Source organism: Lepidochelys olivacea, assembly GCF_965140295.1.
Source record: "Lepidochelys olivacea isolate rLepOli2 genome assembly, chromosome: 4".
NCBI classification, from domain to species: domain Eukaryota; kingdom Metazoa; phylum Chordata; order Testudines; family Cheloniidae; genus Lepidochelys; species Lepidochelys olivacea.
Window position 1 is genome coordinate 38,573,175 of NC_140414.1, and position 24,356 is coordinate 38,597,530.

Below are 24,356 nucleotides of genomic sequence, written 5' to 3' on the forward strand. Positions count from 1 at the left end.
GCCAGATCCAGCATTAGATAATTTCCTGTCTTGGAGTCCCCTGAACCAGTTCTTTAGATCACACTGCCTCCATCTAAATAGGAGTAGTCAGTGTTTGATATTCTAGTGAAATAGCTAAACTCGAAAAAATTCAGATCTGGACAATGTTCCTTCTGCCACATGCCACAGAATGGTAAATGTTATTAGATCAAGTGACTCCATCACTGCCCAAAATCTGTATATACAAAAATGAATCCATATAGTTAAGGGAATTTTATTTTAATTTGGAATTATATTTTAATTTGATTTTCCTTGCTCCCTGAAACGTTTAAGGAGTCCTAAATCTGCACTCAACTACAGTGTCTTTTAAAAAGTGAGATTAGCTTTCCAAATTATAAGTATAATATGTGGATTTACAATTTACTTTGTATTTGCAACTGACCCTTCCTCAACATTTCACCTTGAGACATCTGCATAGCCTTCCAACTTAACACTAACTTCTGTTCCTGAACCAAAGATTTAGTTGTCATCATGGACAAAATTTGATCCTGTACCATGATATCCAGCAGCCATACTATGGCCCATTATTTTGAAATGTAGAAGTTGAGGTCCAAGGACAAAATGTTTGTGCTCCTGTTTTTGCATACAGAAGCTCAATAAGTGCATGTGCAAATTGTAACGATGCATTAAAATAGCTGATAGTGCATTTATTATTTATTTCAATTTAAATAGTTTAAAAAGACATTTTTACAAAAGTCTAGGCACTCCAACTCATAACAAATGCCACAGCAAAACCCCAACAGCATTAAATAATTATTCAGGCAGAAGCTCTGCAAGCTTGTCACCTACAAAAAAACTTCTTTCCACCCCCCATCATTTAATTGATTTATTATTAGTTTTATTTGTTATTTATATTACTGTAGTGCATAGGAGCCCTAATCATGGACCAGGACCCCATTGTGTTGGGAACTTCACAAACAGAGAACAAAAAAACATGGTTTATAATTTAAGTTTTAATCTTTTCACTCTTTTTTTTTTCTCTTTTTTAAAAAAGGTTTGGAGTGGTTACAGAATTCTTGGTCCTCCACAATTTACCAGAGAAAACCGGGAAGTGTCACAGCAAGGAGCTTAATAAACATAGGAACTTCTTGATTAGGGAGTTCTCTAGTTGCTGCTTAACGCGTGGCTCTTCATGTTTATGTTCTTACACTACACAGAGATGTCTCTCTTTCAAAGAAGACTTGAGTAATGTAATCCCCTACAAAAAATAAGCTAGGGCCCTCAAGACCATTAAACTAAACTGAGTGGCAACATTAGCTACTGTACCTGCTTTGGACTACAGGACATGTCTACATCTTATATCTCACCACATATTTTTGCAAAAATGAATCCTCAAGTCATGCAGATCTGTCTCGGATGAGCTGCTGTTAAAGCAAATTGGATCCAGGCCATATAGCAATGACTTCAGTATGGCAGGTCTGAAATAGTGTTACCACAGCTGTTTGTTAGAAATCCAAACAGACGTAATTCTGGGTTTGCGACTCCTAGGAGATTTTAGTCAGTATCAAGTATCATCTTTTGTTTTTTTCTGCAAATTTAAAGTGGCGTTAAGGTTGACAGGCTCATAGTTAAAATGCCTGGCCCCCATCTTATTTAGACTGAAATCGATAGGAAATTTCCTACGGATTTTCAATGGGAACAGGCTCAGTTCCTAGCTTCTACCTTAAAAAACAGTGATAATTAAATGATGCTTTCCAGATTTTGAGGACACCCCTCAGCTCCTCTAAGAACAAGAACTGTAAAAATCCCTGTTCCTCGCTGGATGACTCAGCAGTCATAAATATGGAGCACTGAGCTTTTTGATATTGTGCATGTACACAATCAAATCACACTGTCTTCTGCTTTCTCCGTTTTCTCCATCATTCTAGGCACACAAGACAATGAAACTGACCAAAAACCTGTTCTGTGCAACATTCAGAATGCAGGAGTCTTACTAGTTTCTTCCTGATCTGTGATTGCAAAATACCCATTACCCTGGATTCCTCTTTGTTAGTGAACAACAGAAGCATCTCCTACAACCTAAGTAGATGAATGTGTGGTCAGCAAGAATACTGTGGGAGACCGTGTCAAAAGCTTTGCTAAGGTCAAGGAACAACACATCCATTGCTTTCCCCTCATCCACAGAGCCAGTTATCTTGTCATAGAAGGCAATTAGATTAGTGAGGCATGACTTGCCCTTGGTGAATCCATGCTGACTGTTCCTGATCACTTTCCTCTCCTCCAAGTGCTTCAGAATTGATTCCTTGAGGACCTGCTCCATGATTTTTCCAGGCTGACTGGCCTATAGTTCCCAGGATGCTCCTCCTTCCCTTTTTTAAAGGTGGGTGCTACATTAGTCTTTTTCCAGTCATCCGGGACCTCCCCCGATTGCCATGAGTTTTCAAAGATAATGGCCAATGGCTCTGCAATCACATCCGCCAACGCCTTTAGCACTCTCAGATGCAGTGCATCCGGCCCCATGGACTTGTGCTCCTCCAGCTTTTCACTTCTTTCTCCACAGAGGGCTGGTCACCTCCTCCCCATGCTGTGCTGCCCAGTGCAGTAGTCTGGGAGCTGACCTTGTTCGTGAAGACAGAGGCAAAAAAAGCATTGAGTACATTAGCTTTTTCCACATCCTCTGTCACTAGGTTGCCTCCCTCATTCAGTAAGGGGCCCACACTTTCCTTGACTTTCTTCTTGTTGCTAACAAGAAACCGTTCTTGTTACTCTTAACATCTCTTGCTAGTTGCAACTCCAAGTGTGATTTGGCCTTCCTGATTTCACTCCTGCATGCCTGAGCAATATTTTTATCCTCTTCCCTGGTCATTTGTCCAATCTTCCACTTCTTGTAAGCTTCTTTTTTGTGTTTAAGATCAGCAAGGATTTCACGGTTCAGCCAAGCTGGTTGCCTGCCATATTTACTATTCTTTCTACACGTCGGGATGGTTTGTCCCTGTAACCTCAATAAGGATTCTCTAAAATACAGCCAGCTCTCTTGGACTCCTTTCCCCCTCATGTTATTCTCTCAGGGGATCCTGCCCATCAGTTCCCTGAGGTTGTCAAAATCTGTTTTTCTGAAGTCCAGTGTCCGTATTCTGCTGCTCTTCTTTCTTCCCTGTGTCAGGATCCTGAACTCAACCATCTCATGGCCACTGCCTCCCAGGTTCCCATCCACTTTTGCTTCCCCTACTAATTCTTCCCAGTTTGTGAACAGAAGGTCAAGAAGAGTTCTGCCCCTAGTTGGTTCCTCCAGCACTTGCACCAGGAAATTGTCCCCTACGCTTTCCAAAAACTTCCTGGATTGTCTCTGCACCGCTGTATTGCTCCCCCAGCAGAAATCAGGGTGACTGAAGTCTCCCATGAGAACCAGGGAACTTCCGTGAGTTGCCGGAAGAAAGCCTCGTCCACCTCATCCCCCTGGTCTGGTGGTCTATAGCAGACTCCCACCACGACATCACCCTTGTTGTTCACACTTTTAAACTTAATCCAGAGACTCTCCGGTTTTTCCTGCAGTTTCACACTTGAGCTCTGAGCAGTCATAGTACTCCCTTACATACAATGCAACTCCCCCACCTTTTCTGCCCTGCCTGTCCTTCCTGAACAGTTTATATCCATCCATGACAGTACTCCAGTCATGTGAGTTATCCCACCAAGTCTCTGTTATTCCAATCACATCATAATTCCTTGACTGTGCCAGGACTTCCAGTTCTCCCTGCTTGTTTCCCAGGCTTCTTGCATTTGTGTATAGGCACTTGAGATAACTTGCTGTTTGTCCTGCTTTCTTAGGATGAGGCAGGAGCCCACCCCTTTCGCGCTCTCCTGCTCGTGCTTCCTCCCGGTATCCCAGGTCCCCACTTACCTCAGGGCTTTGGTCTCCTTCCCCCGGTGAACCTAGTTTAAAGCCCGCCTCACTGATGTAGTATGGCACTTACAAATGGTCACTCATCCTGCAGTAATTGTAGTTCTCTGAGATGTCTCCCCAAGGGTGCTCCACTTTAGGTGCGCTAGAGATTTCTCATAGCAGTGTCCATCTGGCCTGCACATGTATGCTTGTCAGTCTCCTGCCCTGTGCCATTGCTGTATAGCACTGCGTGGGCAAACCACCCTCAGTTCCTTCTCTACTGTGAAGCCTTATAGCAGAGAACTCCAAAGCAGTGGGGAAGGCAGGCAGGTAGTGGTAGCGGAGCACCCATAGGGACACACATCTTGTAGAACTACAGTTACTGCACAGGGTGAGTAACTATTTCTTCTTCAAGTAGTGTCCCTTCAGGTGCTCCACACTAGGTGACTACCAAGCAATTCCCCTTAAGGCAGAGGGGGCTTCAGTGTTGAGTCCAGTATGGAAGAAAGTACAGCCAAGCCAAACACAGTATCAGAAGCTGAGTCGTGAGCTATTGCGTAGTGTTCAGCGAATGTATGCAGACAAGCCAAGTAGTGGCCTTACATATTCCAATAATGGGTATGTTTTTGAGAAATGCCGTAGAGGTGGAAATGGACCTCGTAGAGTGAATATGTATGTCCGTAGGTGCTTGAATATTACCAGATTCATAGCAAGAATTAATGCAGTCAGCTGTTCACGTAGAAAGTCTTTGATTAGAGACTGCAGGCCCTTTCAATCTACCTGCAAGCAAGACATCAATTTGGAGGTCTTTCTGAAGGGTTTAGTTCTATCCAGACAGAAGGCCCTAGACAGTGATTGGTAAGCAAATGGCAAAGTACATCAGATAAGGAAACCATCTTTGCCTGGGCCAGGTTGCAACTATTAGGATGACTCTAGATTTGTCCTTCTTTATTTTGAGCAGCTACCCCCACCCCCAAACGTTTCTCTGTGCCCCCCCGGGGGGGTGCACCCCACAGATTGGAGACCTCTGTTTTAGATCATACCCTTAGCGATGCATATTGTCAATATCTTTGCCTTGTTGTAACTGACTGAAACACAGGAAACAATTCTGCTGCTGCTGCACAAGAAGGACTAGCATTCACCTCCCTTCTTCTCATCTTTGTGACCGCGGCAGGTTTTAACAGGAATGAAAAGCAATAAAAACTTATTTGAGTAACTAAATTAAGCAGATATGACTGAATACACTCAGGGAGTAGATCATATGAGTAAGAAGGTGCTATTTTTACATGTTTCAGATTAAAAATGCACTTTAAACTATTTTAGGAAGTCTGACCCTTAAACACAGGAGGTACTATTCTGCTCACTAACATTTGTGCGTGTCATTAGTTTTAGAACAACATTTTGCCACAATGTTTTCTTCATAAGGAGAAACATCTGAATAATGTGTACTTACTCTATCTCCTTTAGGACCTGCTGGGCCATGTGGACCGACTGGGCCATCCATACCCTAAAAGATTAAACAAACAAGTAGTGAAAAACAAATGCCCTGAAATCTGTTAGCGGTTCTTAATTGCAGATTTATTCTGGTCAGGAACTACCTTAGGATCAGTTCAGCTCCCACTGGCTGAAAATATAGGTTGAGATTGTCAAATCTTAATGATGCTGGGAATTGGGCATCCAAATCCACTAGGGGGTTTGAAAATCCCATCTATAAACTATTAGCTATGATGTATGTAGCTCATCTTTCATCTAATTGGTTTGTACTTTATTGCTTTAAATCAACAGATTAATAAAGGTTTTAAAATGTAGAGTGAATTTCTGCCACTAGGAGTTAAAGGGTTAAACAAGGAAGTTTATACTAAAAATTGTGTAGATTAAATATAAGAGGCCATAATGACGAATGACAGGCTTAACGAGGCCTTTAAATACATAGCTATGTTGTTCCTTCACTTTTCCCCTTCCTTCTTCATCATTATAAATGCCACAGCAGTTAACATTTGTTGTAAATATCAAAAGGCTCAACATCAAGTTGTCGAAGTTTTGCACCACTCTCACAGACTCCGTATTACCTGGTCTTGTGAAGGTAGTACAAAACTCATCAGGGCTTCAGATTATACAGAGAAGCCTAATTTTACCAAGTAGAACAAGCGCTAGTGAAACTATTGCTTTTTACACTTCTTGTTGTTGCTTTCTCAGCTCAGAATTGATGTTCCAAGCATGGCATGGTTTCCACTACTGAAGTCAGACGGAACAGTACAAATAAAAGACAGGAAAAGGAAGATATACAGCATGCTTCATTCAAATGGCAGTTCTCCTTACATGGGATTTGAAAGCTAGTCTCAGTGACAAAGCTACAATTTCCAAGGCCAATGTAAATCCAAGATGAACATAAAGCTCAGAAAGAAGATGAATATACTTAGATATTCTGAGCCATGTCCCCGTTTTAACAGATTTTCCTGTACAGCTATATAAACTAGGCCAGCTCCAACCAAAATTTCACCCCATAATACATTAAGATTCAGAGCCCCATCTATAGAGCACGCCACTACCTGTCCCCCACTGCTAACCAGTACCAAGACTTTCTTCAGATTCAGCATCATGTAAGTTGCTTGATAAATTTTGCCTCATTCCATGTAAGTCACATGTATAAACTAGGCAAATAGGACCACTGTGAAACACATAGACTCAGTAGCAAAGCATGACACAGGAATGCAAGGGACTCACCCGGGGTCCTGGCTTTCCGTCTAAGCCAGATGCTCCCTGTATGATTAGGTGGAAGCATGGATGATGGGTATAACATGAATGACAAGAATGTGAGATTAGTAAGTGGTGTTGATGAATAAACATAACTTAAACACAGAATATAAGCTGTTACGGGGTTCTGGAATGAGGATTACATTATTACAATATGTTAGTTAAAAAATTACATACAACATTAAGAGCCGGATTCTGATCTCAGTTACATTGGTTTTACACTGATGTAACATCACAGACCTGATGGAATTACTCCTGAATTACACCAGCGTACCTGAGATCAGAATGAGGCCCTAGATATATTAGTGTTACAAACATCAGACATTATGGTGTTTCTTGTGCTTTAATATGCATATACTTAATTTATAAATTAACTAACAAGTTGTCTAATGTGAATTATAAAATACTGACAATACTGACTACTCTACTTTGCAATGAAATTAAAATATACATTTTACATTTTTTAACATCGATAAGAAGAGTTTAAGCTGAAGAAAATTGTGTTACATCACCAACAAAATCTTGGCCCTCATTACAATGGTTTTATTCGTTTTCAAGAGCCCAGGAGACAATGACGTTTCCTGTTTTTACCAGCAAATTACAATTGTAGCGCATGTTCACGAACATTGGATCTAATTCCAGGCTGGAAGTGCAGATATGCATTGCACTTTGGGCTATTCAGTTTAACATCCTCAGGGACTGGCTGACCCCTGGTGGATTTTATATGAATAACATAAGACTGGTATACTGGAAACTATTTGCTGGATTATCAAAGGGACTTTTTGTCAACTTGAAAATTGCTAGTTTCACTGAAAGACACTAAAATCTTTCTGGTAAAGGTGACATTCCTCAGAGTCTCTCTGCAAATCTTTAAAAACTTTTGACCAGATTTTTTCTGATCTTTTTTTAAATGCTGCTGCGCACAATATCTACACAACAACAGGGGAAGCAGATTGACTATAAAGTGGAAAACAGTTAAATTGACTTTTCACAAACTGCTGTCAAATGCACAAAGGAAACATAAAATATATTGTTTTTCTTCTAATCACTTTCAGCTCTGGTGTCTCTTGGGACAAAATTTTCAAATGGAAATGTGATTTTTAAGTCAATTATGTCCCTTTAAGATCAATTTATGCCAAGTACCTATAATGAAAACTGTTCTGAACAGTACAAGGCAAAAGTACAAACAAACAACCAAACAAAAAATCCAGCATCTCTGGCTGAATGGGGAATGTTTTAAAATTCTAGAAGCCAATTCCCAAGGTCTTTACTCAAATTTTACTCAGTCCTGACTCAGGCAAACCTCCCACTTTAGTGGCAGTTCTTCAATGAAATATCACTGAGGATACATCGAAATTAAAACACAACGTGTTTGATAAAACCACGTTTTTAAAGCAAACACCACACAACATTGAAATCACAACATGATTAATGTAATGGGGCTGACAGCATCCTCGTGAGGCTATTAACACTGTCCACTGACACGTGACAAAAAGAAACTGACAGCACTGTGTGTTACAGGATGTGACTTTGGACAATGGTACAGACTCTAGATACAACAAAACAAGACTGATGTTCTGCTCCAACATGATAGAGGTTTATAAATGCTGTTGAGTAAACCAGATTTGTTGGTTGAAAGTAGAGAGAAAAAGTCTGTGATTTGCACTGAAATTGAATAGTTTTTTTTACTTACTGGAAGACCAAGGGGCCCTCTGTCACCCTTTTGACCTGGTTCACCCTTCAATCCTTTAAGACCATTTAACCCTGGTTCACCCTAAATGTAAAAGTATAAATGCCAATTTTTTGGTGCTATAATGGGTAGTTAAGCTGGGACAGAAGAGAGCCAGTCTTAGATGTAGCTGCAAATTCCAGTTCAAAACAAAAGCAAGTTCTTTTCAGTGTAAGGTACTAATTCAGCATTCACAGATTATTGGCAATTTACATGGAGATATTGTACTGACCTGTGCTAAAATATACAATAGACAATGACTGGTCATTTTAAATACAACTGTGTGTTGAAATAATACAAGAAACTGCTGTGTAAAACTTTCCTGACTCACTTCTAAATAATTATTGAAGTATTTGTCTCATGTGGGGTCAATTGTAATTTTCCTGCCTCCTGAGTTTCCTCTATGCCCACACGTTTCTGTCATAGACTGATAATTCAAAAGAAAAGAAAAACCTTAGACAAGAATATTAGAGATTGTATTTTGTTCAGATTAGTAATAATTGATTTCTGCAGTGAGATCTGCAGAAAGGTGCATTTTGTGTGGAAGTACATTCTCTTCCAATGACAAACTGGAATTTGCAACACAGTCTTATGTAAAGATACTTTAAACCTTTAAGCACTCATAGTTAAACAGGAAATTAAGAGGAGCAGTGTGTTGTATGGGGACAATGCATTTTGGGGGTCCATTCTTCACTGATCTCACAAAAAAACTATTTATAGTAGAACAAAAGATGTTGTGGAAAGATTGAGATTATCTAGTTACTTGGACATCACTCTATTAAAAATGGTGAAGTGAATAATGGTGAACCTAGGGTATGTGTAAAGGCATCTTCACACTATGTAAAACTACCACAGCATGGTGGCTCTATAGACAACTCAGGGTGCTAACAATACCTGCTTCCAGTGAGAAATGGAAATGCATAGGATTTTCTCTGTGCGAAGGACGGTGCCCTGCTCCCAGAGTTTCTCACAAACAAACAAACAAACAAACCATAAAAGAATTTAATCTATGCTTCTGCTTTCAGTGATGTCTCTTTTGTCCCTGCCTTAAAACAGGAGCCATTTCTCTATTCTTCCTCCATTTGAGTGAATGGATGTCTCTGCAATGGAGTTGGAAATTGTAATTTCCAGCTTAAATAGACATATCCATGCTTTGTCCCTTTCCTGACATTTGGAAGCAGAAATCCTACAAAAACTTGACTCTCAGGTCAAAAGTCCGAAGTAAGACAGGTGCTAAGCTGGAATAGAACTAGGGTTGTCAATTAATTACAGTTAAATCACACGATTAACTCAATAATATTAATTGCGATTAAAAAAATTAATCGTGACTAATCACAGTTTTTAATCGCACTGATAAACAACAGAATACCAATTAAAATTTACTAAACATTTTGGATGTTTTTCTATATTTTCATATATATATATTAGCCTGTGTTGTAACTGAAATCAAAGGGTATATTATTTTTCATTACAAATATTTGCACTGTAAAAATTATAAACAAAAGAAACGGTATTTTTCAATTCACCTCATAGAAGTACTGTAGTGCAATCTCTTTGTCATGAAAGTGAAACTTACAAATGTAGATTTTTTTTGTTACATAACTGCACTCAAAAACAATGGAAAACTTTAGAGCCTACAAGTCCACTCAGTCCTACTTCTTGTTCAGCCAATCGCGAAGACAAACAAGTTTGTTTACATTTACAGGAGATAATGCTGCCCTCTTCTTATTTACAATGTCACCAGAAAGTGAGAACAGGCATTTGCATGGCACTTTTGTAGCCAGCATTGCAAGTCATTCACATGCCAAATATGCTAAACATTCGGAGGCCCCTTCATACTTCGGCCACCATTCCAGAGGACATGCTTCCATGCTGATGACACTCGTTAATAAAATAATGCATTAATTAAATTTGTGACTGAACTCCTTTGGGGAGAATTGTATGTCCCTTGCTCTGTTTTATCCACATTCTGCCTTATATTTCATGTTATAGCAGTCTCAGATGATGACCCAGCACATGTTGTTCATTTTAAGAACACTTTCACTGCAGATTTCACAAAACGCAAAGAACATACTGATGTGAGATTTCTAAAGATAGCTACAGCACTCAACCCAAGGTTTAAGAATCTGAAGTGCCTTCCAAAATCTGATCAGGACAGGGTGTGGAGCATGCTTTCAGAAATCTTAAAAGAGCAACACTCCAATGCTGAAACTACAGAACCCAAACCACCAAAAAAGAAAATCAACCTTCTGCTGGTGGCATCTGACTCAGATAATGAAAATGAACATGTGTCGGTTCATACTGCTTTGGATTGTTATCGAGCAGAACCCGTCTTCAGCATGGACATATGTCCCTTAGAATGGTGGTTGAAGGATGAAGGGACATATGAATCTTTGGCACATCTGGCACATAAATTACTTGCGACGCCGGTTACAACAGTGCCATGGGAACATCTGTTCTCACTTTCAGGTGACTTTGTAAACAAGAAGCGGGCAGCATTATCTCCTGCAAATGTAAACAAACTTGCTTGTCTTAGCGATTGGCTGAATAAGAAGTAGGACTGAGCAGACTTGCGGGCTCTAAAATTTTACATTGTTTTATTTCTGAATGCAGGGTTTTTTGTACATAATTCTATATCTGTAAGTTCAACTTTCATGATAAGGAGATTGCACTATAGTACTCGTATTAGATGAATTGAAAATACTATTTCTTTTGTTTTTTTACAGTGCAAATACTTGTAATCAAAAATAAATATAAAGTGAGCACTGTACACTTTGTATTCTGTGATGTAATTGAAATCAATATATTTGAAAATGTAGAAAATGTAGAAAACATCCAAAATATTTAAATAAATGGTATTCTATTCTTGTTTAACAGTGCGATTAATCATGATTAATTTTTTTAATCGCTTGATAGCCCTAAATAGAACTGATTTCAGAAGATCATTACTGAACCAAGCCTCCAATGCCAGGCAAAGTTTGACATAGTCTAACTGTGACTCAAACCTTTAAAAAGGGATATTTCTATCTCATCCCCCGTACCTCAAAAACCAAATAATCCTTTTTTAGAAAGCTGAATATGAAAAGAGAAATGTAATGATTAAAATGGTTGTTACAGGATTCATTATGCTTGAGTGTGATACTAAATTTTTGAACTAATGTGTTAATTTAATTAAAATACAAATTAAACCATGGTTTCTTTTAATCTTTCCAAAATCATCCATGTTTTCAGGAAACTGGCTGTTGTCTAAAACTTTTGCAGGGTTTCTGGGGTATGTGTCATGCGCACATTCTATGCTAGGGATGAGGGAGTGTTTCCAGCAGCACTAAGATATATACTGATGCCTGGTGTGGGACTCCTAGTGGGGACTGTTGGAAGGAAGGTGAACTTGTGTTGGAAGGCCTAGGAGATGGGAGAGAGAGCAGAGGAAGAGGAAAAGAGGCATATCTGGAAACCAGTTTATTTGATTTCTCCTCCTCCATGTACAACACACTCATCCTCTGTGTTCTAAAGCGTAATTTAAGGCAATTGCAAATCACTAATTAGAATAGCATGAAACTCTCACCAGCAAACAGGAGGCTAGGTAATTTTAATACCAGTTCATAATCATAATTATAAAAATCTAGTCCAATTTATGCTCATGTGTAACACACACAAGCAATCATCATAAATTATTACAATTCAAAAATATCCTTTAACTTTTACTTTAGTATCTGCTTAAAGGCTTAAGAGTATCAGAAATATTTCACAAATAAATGAGACAAAGGACACAACATAGATGCATGCTTCACTATGGTTAACAAAGAACATAGCATGGCACATTACAGATTTAAGGAATCCAGGCAATTATTCATTTACCTTTGGGCCAGGCAGTCCATGGGGTCCCTGAAAATAAAGATTCCATCTTTAATGAAGAAAATAAAGGTTTGTTGCCTTTTCTAGGTACAAGTTGCACCTGCATTTTTCTTTTTACAAAATAAATTGCAAGTGCCAATATAAATAATTGCACCGCTAAGTACCCCACTGGGGGAACAAAACAGGGAAACACATTTATACCCACAATTAATTTCTCCACTTCCTAAGAACTTTGGGTTAGGATCCAAATACAGGTCCAAAATCCAGGGCTTGGGTCCATCTCTAATAGTCATGTACTCTCAGCACTTTTATTAAGCAAGCATTACAATGTGGAGAGGGAAAGAAAGACTTACCATAGGGCCTGGTGACCCATGCGGCCCTGGTGGTCCTGAGGGTCCTATGATCTACATATAGAAAATGATGTCATTAGCTCATGTAGTGAAGGGATCTCCCTTGTAAATACAGGAAGTCAGACTCTTTCTCCCCAGCTCTCTGCTAACATCGTTTGTCACCATTCAGATGAAGAATACTGCAGAGTGCTGCAGTTGCTGGAGAGCACTTTAAAAAGTAACAGCATAACTTGCACATATATATGGCATCTTTAGCTTTGTACTTGGAGTGCTTCTCAGACTTGGCTATTATTCGCACTTAATGGACGGGGTATCTGAGGTACAGAGAGAAAAAAATGACATGTCCAAGGTCATACTTCAGGTCAGATGCGGAGCTACAAACAGAATACAGGGTCTCCTGACTCCCAGTCCTCCACTCAAACCATTAGATAACTTTAAAACACTAGCTAGTAGTAAACTTCTTCAAATGCTGTTGGCTCTTTTATTTTCTGGTACATATTCCCTGCTATACTTGCAATCTATATACTACAGGAATAGCGAAGAATGCTGTGATGCCATTCCCTGGTTCCTTTCCAATCCTGATCAATGGAGATAAAACTAAACAATTTACCTTAAGTCTTGGGACATATCTAGATTGCCCTCTTCCTCCTTTTTTATTTGATTTAGTCCAACAAGCACTACTTGCACAAATGTTCAGGCTTAATCCCAATGATGAAGTCATTACAACAGGTAATCAGGTTATTCAGTTTTCAGCATGTGTTCATTACATGCTGGTTTACTTTACTGATCCCACCAAATCCAGAAATAAGAATTTCATTCTGGTATTTATAATGTTTAACACCACTTCTCACACTGGGCTCAATCCAAAATAGCTATGAATTGTGACTTATGAGAGCAGTACTGAGAGCTACCAGGAGGGCTGCCGAGCAGCACAGCCAGTTCTAGGGATTAACATATAGCGCTAATCACTTTTCTAGCCAAACCTGAGGTTAAGTGTGGTGTCAACAAAGCAGGTTTTAAAATATAAAATAGGACGAAGAGAGAAGGGTTGATAATGGATGGTGGGAATCTGTCCTGGAAGTGGAGAGGAGTAGGATGGAAAAGAAAACAAGGACGATTGCCATGGCTGTTTTCTCTGGGGGATAAGCCTTTTACAAAAACACTACTAGGAAATTCAGCAAGATCTTTGAGTTCCACACACACATAATGTTGGAAAGAAACTAATTGATTTTCCCTTCAGAGCTAGATTGAGACATTTGTGCTCTGTAGTGAGAAATGGGATCTAGAGATGCCAGGACAGGGAGCCAGCAACTCTTGAATTCTTATCCTAGCTCTAATATTGGCTGCCTGTTGTCTTGGACACGATGCTTAACCTCTTTGCTTCAGTTTCATGATCTATAATATTGAGCTAATGGTACTTACCTATATCACAGGAGCCTTGTGTGAGGTTTTTATTTATGTTTGTAAAATGTTTTGAAGAGCCACATACATGTCTGATACTGCAAACACTTACTCATGTGAGTAATTCTGAATATTTCCATGAATAGTGGGACTATTCATGCCAGTAAAGATGCACCCCTGAAGCCATTAAGGACCGGATATAATGCTCAACCAAATCAATGGGAGTCCTTCATTTGACTTTAATGGGCTTTGGATTGGGGCTTACTATCATTATAGCCCTTTGGAGATCTGGTACTCACTGTACAAGGCTGATAGATAGATAAACAGATTGCTGAGACAAGAAATTCCCATCAGTCTTAACTCTCTGTCTTATCTCTCTATGATTCAACACAAGAAGGGATGGTTTCTATTCTCAGTGAAGCCAATGGGAGTTTTGTCAATGACTTATGTAGGGGGTCTGGATTCTTATATAGTTTTTAAAACATAGTATAGGGCTAAGTTAGTAAACTAGTGACCTACTTTCCAGAAGTCTGTATAGAGCAGTGATTCTCAAATTATTGTCCATCAGTGGTCTCCCTTGCCCACCGTGGTAGATCATAGAGTGAAACATTTAAACAACCCAAAAGTAGGGAACTGTTGGGGTTGGTAGGAGAGATCATCCATGAAGGTCCCCCTTTCTCTCATATGAAGTGTCCCTCAGAATGAAAAGGTGGAGAACCACTGCCACAATAATGAGCACATCACAATAGCATGGCAAGACTTACAGAAGGACCTTGAGGACCAGGCAAACCAACATCTCCTTTTTCTCCTTTCATACCATTGGCTCCCTATAAAATCATTATAAAGAGTTATTAAACAATTTCTGTCTTATTAACAATTGAATTCACTGTAGAGAAAAGAACATTTTTGTAATTAAATATTTATGCTTTTCATAATAAAAGTTTTGCTTGTAACGGAATTGTATCTCTAACTGTCATGACTTTCATACTTGACACCATGTTTTATAAATGTACGCTTATTGCAAAATCCCATGATAATAGCCAGTAAGCACTAGACTATCAAACAATTACAAATATTAATTTTAACTTGCATGGTTAAAAATATAGATAGAGCAGATAGCAAGGAGTTTATTAAAAGTTCTTTGTATTGTAATATACTGATTTCATTATACATTGTGGAGGGGTGTGTGTGTGTGTGTGTATACACACATTATTCATGATTAATGAATTATCAAAAAAATTAATCATGATTAATTGCAGTTTTAATTGCACAGTTAAACAATAGAAAACCAATTGAAATTTATGAAATATTTTGGATGTTTTTCTACATTTTCATATATATTGTAGTCAGCGTTGTAACTGAAATCAAAGTGTGTATTATTTTTTATTATAAATATTTGCACTGTAAAAATGATAAAAGAAATAGTATTTTTCAATTCACCTCATACAAGTACTTAGTGCAATCTCTTTGTCTTGAAAGCAAAACTTACAAATGTAGATTTTTTTTGTTACATAACTGCACTCAAAAACAAAACAATGGAAAACTTCAGAGCCTACAAGTCCACTCAGTCCTATTTCTTGTTCAGCCAATAGCTAAGACAAGCAAGTTTGTTTACATTTACAGGAGATAATGCTGCCCTCTTCTTATTTACAATGTCACCAGAAGGTGAGAAAAGGTGTTCGCATGGCACTTTTGTAGCTGGCATTGCAAGATATTTACATGCCAGATATGCTAAACAGTCGTGTGGCCCTTCCTGCTTTGGTCACCATTCCAGAGGACATGCTTCCATGCTGATGACACTCATTAAAAAAATGCGTTAATTAAATCTGACACTGAACTCCTTGGGGGAGAACTGTATGTCCCCTGCTCTGTTTTACCTGCATTCTGCATATATTTCATCTTATAGCAGTCTCGGATGATGACCCAGCACATGTTCATTTTAAGAACACTTTCACGGTAGATTTCACAAAACGCAAAGAAGGTACCAATGTGAGATTTCTAACTGGACCAAGGCTTAAGAATCTGAAGTGCCTTCCAAAATCTGATCAGGACAGGGTGTGGAACATGCTTTCAGAAGTCTTAAAAAAGCAACACTCCGATGTGGAAACCACAGAACCCGAACCACCAAAAAAGAAAATCAACCTTCTGCTGGTGGCACCTGACTTAGATGATGAAAATGAACATGTGTCAGACAGTACTGCTTTGGATTGTTATCGAGCAGAACCTGTCATCAGTATGGATGCATGTCCCCTGGAATGGTGGTTGAAGCATTAAACAAGAAGCGGGCAGCGTTGTCTCCTGAAAATGTAAACAAACTTCAGCGATTGGCTGAATAAGAAGTAGGACTGAGTGGACTGCAGACTCTAAAATTTTACACTGTTTTATTTTTGAATGCAGGTTTTTTGTACCTCATTCTATATTTGTAAGTGCAACTTTCATGATAAAGAGATTGCACTGCAGTACTTGTATTAAGTGAATTGAAAAATACTATTTCTTTTGTTTTTTTACAGTGCGAATACTTGTAATCAAAAATAAATATAAATATAAATACTTTTTATTCTATGTTGTAATTGAAATCAATATATTTGAAAATGTAGAAAACATCCAAAAATATTTAAATAAATGGTATTCTTTTACTGTTTAAGTACGATTAATTACGCGATTAATCCCGATTAATTTTTTTAATTGCTTGACAGCCCTAGTATCTGTATGTATATATATACATATATACACACACACACTCACATACACCCCCCCCAAACAAATATACATAGCATATATTATATAGATTTAAAATCCTTCTATAAACACAAAAATAGACTCTCTCCCCTTCAAGAATATGAGTCAGCCACTGAGATTCCCGGTATCAAGCTATTTCTTGTGTAATCAAGCAGCTCATTTCTCCTGAATGTTACCACATTTATTTTTGTCAAAGCACTGCTGTGATTGATGACTCTTACAATGGACAAATAAATTTGTTCAGCATACCAGTTAATCTACATCTTTCCACATTTTATTTGCCCATAAATAGAATGAAAAGTTCTGGCAAACAACTTTTGGTCTATTATTCATGCCTCCTCCTAGTCTAGAAATGGAACTACTAACACTTTCATTTTATGTTTTCTGCTACTTCTGAAACGTACAAACACTTAAGAATTACCAAATGTGGAAGATATCATTAAAAAACCCAAATTAGCTTTCAGCTAAATTAAATTGATTTTGCAAACTTACTGGTAAGCCTGGAAGTCCAATTCCTCCCTTTTCTCCTGGCATGCCAGACTCACCCACGTCCCCCTTTGAGCCTTTAGGACCCTGAAAAATCATATCTTTGTCATGAAAATGACTTATACAATGCTCACATATCAATAAAATCCTGGATTTGTTTAAGGATAAACCAGTAAAACATAGAGTGACTTTTTGCCTCTGATAGGTATGAATTTATTATTGCATCACTGCATAGTCACTGCATGTGTCACATATGGCCATGTCATGTGACTATGAATTCTAAAGCCCACCCCTTCCACAATGTACAGTAACATTATTTCTAAAAAAAGCCATAATTGTTCATAGGGTCTGGCCCTAGGTGATGTACTCATGATGTACCTGCTCCCCTTCAGCTCCTGGAGTTCCTTGGGATCCTGGTTCACCCTGTAAGACATAAGGTGGAATTGCGTTATCTTCCCTTATTACTCCAATTATTGGAGAGATTATGCTGTGCTAAGTAAATTATGTTGGTCAGTAATACCCCAAACCCCACACCTTAGCAGTGCACGACAGCACAATGAATGACGTAGCTGCATATTACACTGCAGAGAATAGGAGAGAGACATGTCATCTTGTTAAACTTGTTGTGGAAGTTTATCTGCTACAGTATCTACATACACAGAATACTTACAATGGGCCCTGCCCAACTAGATTGTATAAGGCACAGAAAGGGGTATAAATTGACTGCACACTGGCTGACTTACACAGGAGAAAAATTCCACCATCCTCCCAAAAAACACCCACTCTGCACCATTAAAGTCAAATGGGAGTTTGTCATTCACACCAATGAACATAAGATTAAGCTCATGAGCAGTGGTTTAGGATGCTCAACAATGTTGCAGCCTGGGTGAATAAATATGGACGACTCAGACCCTTTCTGATTTCTTGCCTGGCTAATCTGATTGTGTCAGTCAACCAGGGAAGAGCCTCCCTACCCCAGTAGAATGTGGGAAGATGCCCTGATTCCTGAATGTCATTCCCAAGGGAGGAGATGACATATAGGGGAGTTGGGGTCGGATCTTTGGTTCCAACCTCTTTAAGGCTGAATTCTGGTTTACCTTGGCTATTTCTGAGGGGGAAAGTATCCTCTTTGACAAGGAAGCCACGTTCTGCAACTGTAGCCCCAGAGTTTCAGAAACCCACCCCTGACTGGGATCTGCAGAGACTCTGTAGGCTACACAGATCCTACTGAAATGTCTTTCTATGCCCTCACATATACTGTCCCTCAACAGTTTGTGAAAACCAGAAAGACAGTATTTTCTCACAAATGCTTGCATTGACTCACTTACATCTATACTGGCATTTGGTGAAAAACCTTTAAATGCAAGAACAATTTTTGATAAACCAAAAATAATGCATTTTCCCATGATATCATGGGATGGGATGCATCATAAATTTAAAACAAATGGCATTGTTTCCAGTGTGGGCTGCACAAGAGAGTATTTGCTCTTCATGAGAGCTCATAATCACTGAGAGAGTTTGCTGCTACCCAAACAGGATATTCTGGAGGATACATTATATGATAAGCTCTTAAGAACTACAATAATTATCTCTTATTTAATCCTATCTGGATAGGTTAGCTATCCTGCACCAGCTTAGGGAGGATCCACTGTTCACTCAACATATTCTGCTTTAAAAAAAAACAACCCCTTTGTAAGTGTAAGCAATTCATGATTTAGATTGTATAAACAGAGCCCCATTTGGAAAATGCATAGCATACAGCTCCTATATGCTGCACTTTAATGTGTGCATCATCATACAGAAAATATAGAGACTATTCAAATTTAACCAAATTTTGTTTTGCAATTAATAAATGTTAGCTAATAAGACATCTTCTATATGAAAAATACATGTAGACAGAGAAACAGACAGCTAGACTCTGTTCTATTTTGTGTGGGTTTACTGGAGTGGAAAAGGGAACTTCCTCCACTCTTGCATATCCCTGCAAATACAAGGCAGAATATGGTCTTAGTTGTCTTGAATGCCATATATGGTGTTGGCCTGATAACGCTCCACAGCACCAAAGAGATGGGATCAGTTGGCTTGGGATTGCAGCCAGTCTCCTGGCACCCTGTGCACATATTGATCTTGGTGGCAAGTCAGGGGAGTAGAATATGCTGTTCCTTTTTGGAGCAGCAGTATAGCGTGCTGCAGGAATCAGTGTTTTTCTCTTTCTGGTGCATATATATGATACAAAAGCTGCATTAATCTGTCCCCATATTTTGGCAAGCACTTCCATGTACAGCCCCCAGTGCAGATTATTTCTGCCAGCCAAGAGTGTGAACAATCTGGATGTTGCTGTGTGCATGGGAGCCATTGTCTGGTGAAGTAGCTACTTCTAAAAGTATGTGGATCACCCTCCCTGACCACTAGGCCATACCTTGGGACCCTCCTCCACAGCAGAAGGCCTACAGAGCAACCTCAATGCAGAGTTGGGAGGGAACACCAGCAGTGCACCACATTGGCTGAGCATGGGTGATTTTCTATTGGGCATCAATGCACAACACCCAACCAAAAGTGTACATATATTGAAATAAACATTTTATACTAATTAAGATGCATATCATGATATTAGTCCCATCATGTAATATTTCAAGTGTATATGCTCGTCTATGCAGTATATTTTATATATAAATGAACCACGTATGTAAGCAAATAAATAAGCAGAAAATTGGACCGTACATATAACATTTTTTCGTTCACTGGCAATTTTGAAAAATTGGAAAAAATCATTTTGGGTTAAATAAAACATTTTGTTTCATTTTTGAGCATTTTTTTCATTAAAAAAATTAAAGAAAATTTTGAGAGGAAAAGTAATTTGAATAAAAAAGTTGAAACATTTCATTTAGAAAATCTCAAAATGAAACATTTCAATTTTTATAGAATTTTGTTTAGCTTCTTTTCTGACCAAAACAATTCGGTAAAATCAACATGAATTTGCAAAATGTTATAGTGTCATTCAATCTACATTTTTCACTGGAAAAAAGTTTTAGTCAAAAAATTTCACCCAGCTCTGCTAGTGAATTCCTGGACTTTTATAAGAGGATGTGTTAACTAAGAAAGATCACCTTTGGTCCTTGTGCTCCTTGAGGTCCGGGTGGCCCTGGTGGACCCTAGACACAGAAACAGAAAAATCTGTTAGCTTTGAACCATCTAAGCTCTTGCAGAACATATCAGATACACATAAGTGTGAACGTCACCATTGTTAAAAACACAACCAGTCTTTTTAAGAAAACTTTATTAACACGGGAAGAACCAACACCAGCTACAAACAGGTTGTTAATTTATGACAACTCTCAACAGACAATATGGAGTCACAAAAACCTGTGTTAAAATAACATTTCATGGTTATGGTTTTGAACTTATGAAGGGGCTGCTGCTCCTATTGATGGAAATGGCAAAGCTTCCATTGATTTCAGTGGGAACAAGACTGAATCCCAAAGTACGAAAAATGTAAAGCTGGCATCAGAGCCTACTGAAATCAATGGACAAACTCCTATGTTCAGTGCTTTGTGGGATGAGGTCATGAGTCATTAACTCATCCCCTTTTGGCTAGCAACTGTAGCAGAAACAGCCTATATGATTGCTTACTGTTCTGAAAAGCTGCACAATGGGGGATGCATTAAAAACACACAAATTCCATCACTATTATAACAACATTTACAAAGATGGCAAAACAGGCCTAATGAAAATGTTAGAGATAAACAATTAAACAAAAAAGGGAATAAATTAATTTGATCAAATCTGCAGCTCCTTTGGAGCCTAATTCTGCAAAATTCTAAGTGTGTCCTATGACACACTGGGTCCCCTAAGTTTCTAGTGAAGTCAAAAACTCTGGCCCAATGTGTATAAACCTCCAGTGGGAGTCAGTGAGAGTGCAAGGCATAGAAAATACTCCGCACTCTGCAGGATGTGAGCTGTAGGTACTGGAAAATTTCAGTATTTCATATGACAAGTTCTTTTAACAGTGTCTGACAAGAAAGAGAAGGAGAAATCATCACACTAAATCCCTCTCCTGTATTCCTGCTTATAAACTGAAATAGGCTACTTTTTAGGGGGAGGGGGGAAGGTGAACTTCTGTGTAAAGTTTTCACCCAATATGATTTAAAATAACTGAACTGTCTACCCTGAAAAATAAGGCTGACAACAGAAAGTTAACTGGTGCCCAATCCTATACTTCTTGCACACTCAGAACGCCCATTTAAATTAATGAGAGATTTGAGAACAGAGCAAATGAAGGATCTGGTGCACAGAGACAGCAATACTCAGAACCTTACATGTCTAATCTGTCTTGCACTTTCATCAATGGAGTTTTGTCATTATTCGATAGGAAAAGAATCTGGCCCTAGTTTTCAACAATATGTTCATTGTAAGGAAAAATTTAGTGAACAGACACATACATGATGATGAACAGGGTCAAAATCAGATGAATGAAGATACATCCTAAATCAGCTGAATTATGAACATGCAACTACACAGAATAAAATAGCTACAAAGCACAATAAGTCATGCAGTAAGAATTACCGTGACAGTTAGGGTGGTAATCCTCTGTTGGCAAAATATATTAACAAAAGACAATGTTATCAGATGTGAATACTGAAATAAAATATTTCACTTGTTTAATAATGAACTTCACAGAATCTGTGCTGTGTCTGGGAGATCTGTATCTTACATTGGAGTTTTATATAAGTGAAGACTACAGGCTCTGGCTATAAAATTTTCAGGTCCAAATAAGATGTACCATAACAACAGTAGAATTTGATGGGGGAAAACTTTTGGCTCCTATACATAGCTATATATTAATCTTCCACACCTCTCCTGTTCTAAGAGCTGTTATTTTGCCCAATATTTTGAGGTCTCTGCTGGTTCGGTGTCATTAACAAATACAATTCCCAGAGCTGTGATGCAGGTAGTAATAACGGTACACAAACCAAGTTGCTGATCCACAATATCAGCCATCTTAACTTCAGCTCCATTTAAAACATTTGGAGGAGGGGCAGATCAATATTTTCATAATGGAAAAAGGGAAAATAGTTAGATTGGTAATTTTTTGTGTTTCAAAGATAGAATAAAACAAAAAGTAGTGAAAATTCTCAAAAGGCAATACAAAATTACTTGGTTGTATTGTTTAAACATAGTCAGGGCTGAATTGTGTTTAATTTACTCATACAGGTTTTTTCATTGACAGCAATGTGACCACCTGCACAAATAAAGTAGGCAGTATTTAGTCATGAAAATGCTTTTACTATGTGTCAGCAAAGATGTTTATACATCTAATGTGTCTATCTAAATGTAAGATTTAGTCTTATTCAGTTTAATAGGCATATAATCATACACTATTTTATAGAGAATAGCACAATAAAGAACATTTTTTTATAAAACTAGAATCATATCAACACAAGCTAACTTTGGAACCAAAATCTCTAGCAGATGGCATTTTATATGGTGGTGCATTTGCATTCACCCTATATATGGAAGTATTTAAAGAATTTTAAAATGGAAGAAAAATTCAATTCTGCTAATTTACAGGACAAATAACTAAATTAATTATACCAAATGCAGTAATTTACAGTTTTCACATTCATTTCTAGCTATATATTTAATTTAATTTTCAGTGCTCATTTCTAACTACATATTTAAAATTTTAATACATAAAGCACCTGATCCTGCAGTTCCTCCAAAGGTAAAATTTCCACTTCAGCTATTCGCTTTTGTCTCTGTGAGGACTAGGAGCAGACCCAAAGAGAGACTCACTTATGTATTTTGTGTCTGGTCCTCTAAGTCAAAGATACATAAACTCTGCAGCGTTCTTGCTTGAACTGTGGTGATAATTTCTATACCATCGTTTTCTGTGTTGATGGACTAAGATGTCTCATTCTCCAGTGACACATGAAATGCAATGGGAGGCACAAACTTGAACAACTGTAAATTGGTCTGAGTCCTCCAGGCTTCTTTATGATGTCTTCCCAAATTGTATAAAAATTCATTCAGACAGAGGGACTGGATCCTGTGAACTCTGTCAACTTCTACTTACATTCTGAGAGGTACTGAGAACCCACTGAATACTGAAAATTCCTACAAACTCCTATTTAAGTTAAAAGTCCCAGAACCTCCAAGAATTTGGCACAATGAAAATTGCGGGTGAGTGCTTCCATCTCATAGGACTGAACTGGTAGTTAGCAAGACCACCAAATACCGTTCTCATAGCTTGCAAGTCACCCTGGTACACTTGGTTTTCATGTGAACATTCACTCACCCTTTATGTAAAACACTTATTTTTCTAGGGCTGAGTAAATAAGGTGGCCAATGCTTAAGTCTATTTAATATATTTACTGCTAAGGATCCTAATTCAAGATGCTGATTGAATCCACAGCTTGCTAATGGAGTCAAGTGAGTTGGTTTCCAAACCTCAAAGTTTCTGCTCTTTACATTTTGTGGAAAGAGTAAGAGGAGGAGGAGAAGAAAAAGACAAAGACAAAGAGAGACGGTCAATATTATTCTACTTGAACTGAAAAGCAGACACTTCTGTGGGATCTGTGTAAGTGGTTTATTAGATGAATTCAGCACTAAAAGCTGTGGAGCCAGCAGTGAATCAGTTCTGTCCTCATCAGATGATGTCAATACAGTCCAAGGAATATATAGAGCTAATTCCCTCACCACTGCATCAAGGAAACTCTTTGTCTAACACCAGCAAGAAAATCTAGCTTCCAAGCACAAGAGATTCCTAATTAATATTTCCAGCAAATCTTTAAGATACTGTGGTGGAGTAATTTCATGTCCTGTGCAAAACAAAAGTATAATTATGCCAAAGAGTTGTTCTTTCAGTATTTAATTATTTGAGCTTCTTTATGCTCACATACCTGCAGAGCTTCATGGATATTGCCATTGTAGTCAATTATCTCTGTTGCACCTTGATCTCCCTTTTGTCCAGGCGGGCCCTGTAACATATCACCCAAACACTACATTATTTGAATCAAGCACACAAACTCTTAGTGACTGATTGTTCTATCCTAGTCTCTCTTAGTCTGTCTGAGACTGTTTCATTCTATAATCAGCATTTGTTTGAAAGATCTCCCTGCGCTGAAAAGTTCAGGGTTGCTAAGATCCAGGTTTTGGTTGGCCCACGATAGAGATTAGAACCAGA

At 38.3% G+C, this 24,356-nt stretch overlaps 1 protein-coding gene across 1 annotated transcript in view; it reads right to left on the reverse strand.

Annotated features, from left to right (window-relative positions):
- COL25A1 (collagen type XXV alpha 1 chain) overlaps nt 1-24,356 on the reverse strand; it is a 422,316-nt gene that overhangs the window by 24,744 nt on the left and 373,216 nt on the right. The window contains exons 23-31 of the mRNA XM_084626922.1: nt 24,073-24,150; nt 21,737-21,760; nt 20,281-20,325; nt 17,552-17,596; nt 17,180-17,260; nt 14,713-14,775; nt 12,551-12,601; nt 12,201-12,227; nt 5,313-5,366 (exon numbers count right to left, since the gene is read on the reverse strand). Of these exons, the coding sequence (XP_084483048.1) occupies nt 5,313-5,366; nt 12,201-12,227; nt 12,551-12,601; nt 14,713-14,775; nt 17,180-17,260; nt 17,552-17,596; nt 20,281-20,325; nt 21,737-21,760; nt 24,073-24,150 (468 nt within the window). The remainder of the gene's footprint in view (nt 1-5,312; nt 5,367-12,200; nt 12,228-12,550; nt 12,602-14,712; nt 14,776-17,179; nt 17,261-17,551; nt 17,597-20,280; nt 20,326-21,736; nt 21,761-24,072; nt 24,151-24,356) is intronic.